The 4,864-nt window shown below is 40.2% G+C and overlaps 1 protein-coding gene across 1 annotated transcript in view; it reads left to right on the forward strand.

The window, feature by feature from the left end:
- Window positions 1–4: 4 nt before the first annotated feature.
- Window positions 5–4,864, forward strand: part of LOC107095085 (exonuclease 1-like) — a gene marked incomplete at its 5' end in the record, with an annotated part of 15,394 nt that continues 10,534 nt past the window's right edge. The window contains 5 exons of the mRNA XM_015391059.1: window positions 5–78; window positions 2,514–2,637; window positions 2,757–2,914; window positions 4,460–4,583; window positions 4,703–4,840. Coding sequence (XP_015246545.1) covers window positions 5–78; window positions 2,514–2,637; window positions 2,757–2,914; window positions 4,460–4,583; window positions 4,703–4,840 — 618 coding nt within the window. The remainder of the gene's footprint in view (window positions 79–2,513; window positions 2,638–2,756; window positions 2,915–4,459; window positions 4,584–4,702; window positions 4,841–4,864) is intronic.

The raw sequence follows: 4,864 nt of genomic DNA on the forward strand, positions 1-4,864 counted from the left end.
CTTCTCAGTCAAACCCATTCTGGTGTTTGATGGCCGTAATCTGCCGTCTAAACAGGAAGTGGAAAAGACCCGCAGAGAGTGAGTTACCCACCCAGGCGCAGAGATAGATGGGGGGCCAGGGCCCTTAGCCAATCATTGGTCACCCCTACCATTTTTCCCTCTAACACAGATGGTGGCTGCAGAAATACTCTGAAGTAGAATATTCAAAACATTAAAGTTTTTTGTGTTTAATTATACACATCAATATACTAACATTAAAGATGATAAATATAGAATTCATAATCTTTTCAGAACTAGATTTTGTGTTTTATAAGGTAAAAATAAAATGAGTCTCATCAAGTCATCTAGGAGCTTTCAGTGAAATCATAAATAACTTTTTTTAATAAAAACTTTTTTAAATTAATTTCTGTAGATATTAGTGCATGTAAATATCAATTTTATGCAGAATGATTATTGATAAAAGTAGGTAAGTAATGACAATGGAAAAGATTTACTCAGATCTCAAACCTGAAATAATTTTATCCACTATTCCTTTTATTTAGAGGCCATGGATGTTTAAGTATATGCGTCTATTTGTTAGCAAAGGCTGTGGGAAAGAATATGCTGGTAAAGATTCTCTGTCATCCATGTCATAGTCATTTAAAAAAAAAAAAAAAATCCGTTGGACTTTGTTTCCAAGTTTGAAGACGGTTCGCTTCCCATCCGTTAGAATAGCTTTATAGAGTGGACAGAAACAAAGCCTTGTTTTTGTTTAGAAAGCATGTGAATTGGAACAGACCAACGGGTCCACTCTTTGGAATGCGGGTCGTTGCGCTTCTTTTGTTAGCCTGTACTTTTGTAGGAGTTATTTGGTGTGCCTCTTATTATGGGGATTCTTCCTATCGGAGGAATGCTCTGATCTTTATATTGGAGAAACCAAACAACCACAGATGCATGACCCAAGACAGAAGAGCGGCCTCCTCCGGACAAGACTAGGCTGTCTATCTACACCTTATGGACAAATTAGATTCTTTTCAGGACCAGAATGTTCACGTTTTAGACCAAGAAGACAGGTGATTTGAGAGGGGGGTGAAGGAAGCCATCTATGTTAAAGAAAAAACAACCTTAAACAGAGGGGATGAACTCAGGTTTCAGCTTTTTAAAGCCTACAATACAGCGATACAGTTGATTTCTTCCCGCTATCATTGCAACCCCTTTACAGGAGAACAGAAGAGCTACCAGTTCAGCCAGGCCAAAGGTTCCCTTTAACGACCCCCCCCCCCTTTCAGACACAGACAGATATGAAGCATCGCAGGCTAACAAAGCGCCCAAACGACTCCCATTTTGAATTGAAAAGTCTTCCTGGATGGGAAGCGAAACATCTTCAAACTTGCAAACAAATTCCAGTGGATTGTTTTTAACAGTTTTTTTGGTTGGAAAGTAGAGTTTGTCTTTATTTAGAAAATATGGATGTTTCACTCATTAATTTTCCTGTTGGAACACTGTAGATTGACCCTGAGGTTCTGGCGCCTATCTCTTTTGGCCCCCCCCTCAGTGGACATTGGTTATTGCCTGGTCACCGTAATTACAATTTTCTGGCTACAAAACCAAAAAACAATATTTTAAAAAATGCAGTAAAATAAAACAATTGGTCGAATTTTTGCATACAAATGATAAGAAAACCTTTTTTATTTAGTTTTCCAGTCCCTTCGTTGTGGCTTCAGCAGCAGTGGAGCTGACCACCTCCGTGCGTGATCCTTCGCTGCCTTAGTGCTAGTGATGAGTCCAGTTACAGCGATGCGTGGAGCCCAGAGAGCAAAACACCATCACTGCGCGTGCCGTTTCCAGAAAGTCATGTGACCGATACATGTCAACATGATGCATCTACTAAAAAAAATTCTCAACTTTACGTTTTATGATTAAAATGAAGAATTTTGGAGCAGCCTAAAAGGAACAGGAATATTTCAGCCGTTGTGTTTTTATTTTAATTTTCTTGTTGTGTCATCCTTTTCCTCTCAGTTATCACTCAACTTATCTCAATTAAAGTTAATTTCAAACTGACTCTTAGTTTATTTACTGTTTTTACTGTACTTGTTGTTTTAAAATTATTATTCAAAATCCTAGTCCACAATCATCCTCATTTAGCCTGGGTGCCAGTCCGAACTTAGTCCCGCCCACAAGGTTTGAGTCGGACTACGTCAGGCTAATCCTCATTCACATTTTCCCCTAAATTTTCACATTATGATAAATGTTTACGTTATTTATTGGCTGCACATAGAAATATCAAAGATATTTTCAATTTAAACATAGATATGAAATAATACAATATAACCTACAATGATATAATTTTCCTAGGTCATCAAATCTGTTCAGTTTAGTCTTGTCTAATCAGCTGCCTGTAATGTCTTTAAATGTCCAGCAGGTGTCAGTATTCTTTGACACAGTATCAAAGCAGGATTAATACAGTTTGGCTTCAAGATGCCTCATTAACAATCACTACTATAAAGGTTTTAGTTTCTTTGTGTCTCTTTCAGGCGCAGGGAGGCCAACCTTCAGAAAGGCCGGCAGCTGCTGCGGGAAGGCAAACTGTCCGAGGCCAGAGACTGCTTCGGACGCTGCGTTAACATCACACCCACCATGGCTCATAACCTCATTAAGGTGCGGCTTCTGGAATCTAGGATCCGTCGGAATGATATTACTGCTTTTGGAGTCTGGAAACATTAGATCATTATTCTCTGCAGGGATGTGGTTTAATGTGATGTTTTTTCCTCATCCAGGCTGCCAGGCAGAGGGGGGTGGACTGTGTGGTGGCTCCCTATGAAGCTGATGCTCAGCTAGCTTACCTCACCAAATCTGGCTTTGCTCAAGCTGTCATCACTGAGGATTCTGACCTGTTGGCATTTGGCTGCAAAACGGTGAGTGGAACAAAAGCAGGGCTGNCTTGGGATATTAAGCCCTGAGCACTGACTGACAGGAAGGTAACAAACTTTCTTACTCACATGCAGCTTACTGCCAACTGAGCTACAGCACCCCCTACTGTACAGAAGGAGTAACAGCATTGATTCAGCTTAAAACAAAGAACTGACATTTACAGGGATTCTTCCTATCGGAGGAACACTCTGATCTTTATATTGGAGAAACCAAACAACCAAAGATACATGACCCAACACAGAAGAACGGCCTCCGCGGGACAAGACTCAGCTGTCCAGCTACACCTTATGGACAAACAACATTCTTTTCAGGACCAGAATGTTCACGTTTTAGACCAAGAAGACCGGTGGTTTGAGAGGGGGGTGAAGGAAGCCATCTATGTTAAAGCAAAAAAACAACCTTAAACAGAGGGGATGAACTCAGGTTTCAGCTTTTTAAAGCCTACAACACAGCGATACATTTGATTTCTTCCCTCTATCATTGCCACCCCAACCCCTTTACAGGGGAACAGAAGAGCTACCTTTTCAGCTAGGCCAAAGGTTCCCTTTAACGACCCCTCTTTCAGAGCCATAGACAGGTATGGAGCATTGCAGGCTAACAAAGCGCCCAAACGACCCCCAATTTGAATTGAAAAATCTTCCTGGATGGGAAGCGAAACATCTTCAAACTTGCAAACAAATTCCAGTGGATTGTTTTTAACAGTTCTTTTGGTTGGAAAGTATAGTTTGTCTTTATTTAGAAAATATGGATGTTTCACTCATTAATTTTCCTGTTGGAACAGCGTAGATTGACCCTGAGGTTCTGGCGCCTATCTCCTTTGGGCCCCCCCCTCAGTGGACATTGGTTATTGCCTGGTCACCCTTATTACAATTTTCTGGCTACAAATCTGAAAAAACAATATTTTAAAAAATGCAGTATCGCTGCGCGTGCCGTTTCCAGAAAGTCATGTGACTGATACATATCAACATGATGCATCTGCTAAAATAAAAAAAATCGAAACTTTTGCAGTTTATGATTAAAATGAGGGTTGGAGCAGCCTAAAAGGAGCAGGAATATTTCAGCCGTTGTGTTTTTATTTTAATTTTCTTGTTGTGTCATCCTTTTCATCTGAGTTATGATTCAACTTATCTCAATTAGTTAATTTCAAATTGACTCTTAGTTTATTTACTGTTTTTACTGTACTTGTTTTAAAATTATTATTCAAAATCCTAGTCCACAATCATCCTCATTCACATATTCCCCTAAATTTTCACATTATTATAAATGTTTACGTTATTTATTGGCTGCACATAGAAATATCAAAGATATTTTCAATTTAAACGTAGATATGAAATAATACAATATAACCTACAATGATATAATTTTCCTAGGTCATCAAATCAGTTCAGTTTAGTCTTGTCTAATAAGCTGCCTGTAATGTCTTTAAATGTCCAGCAGGTGTCAGTATTCTTTGACACAGTATCAAAGCAGGATTAATACAGTTTGGCTTCAAGAGGCCTCATTAACAATCACTACTATAAAGGTTTTAGTTTCTTTGTGTCTCTTTCAGGCGCAGGGAGGCCAACCTTCAGAAAGGCCGGCAGCTGCTGCGGGAAGGCAAACTGTCCGAGGCCAGAGACTGCTTCGGACGCTGCGTTAACATCACACCCACCATGGCTCATAACCTCATTAAGGTGCGGCTTCTGGAATCTAGGATCCGTCGGAATGATATTACTGCTTTTGGAGTCTGGAAACATTAGATCATTATTCTCTGCAGGGATGTGGTTTAATGTGATGTTTTTTCCTCATCCAGGCTGCCAGGCAGAGGGGGGTGGACTGTGTGGTGGCTCCCTATGAAGCTGATGCTCAGCTAGCTTACCTCACCAAATCTGGCTTTGCTCAAGCTGTCATCACTGAGGATTCTGACCTGTTGGCATTTGGCTGCAAAACGGTGAGTGGAACAAAAGCAGGGCTG

The sequence above is a fragment of the Cyprinodon variegatus genome, unplaced genomic scaffold, assembly GCF_000732505.1.
Source record: "Cyprinodon variegatus isolate N-32 unplaced genomic scaffold, C_variegatus-1.0 Scaffold523, whole genome shotgun sequence".
Classification (NCBI taxonomy): Eukaryota; Metazoa; Chordata; class Actinopteri; order Cyprinodontiformes; family Cyprinodontidae; genus Cyprinodon; species Cyprinodon variegatus.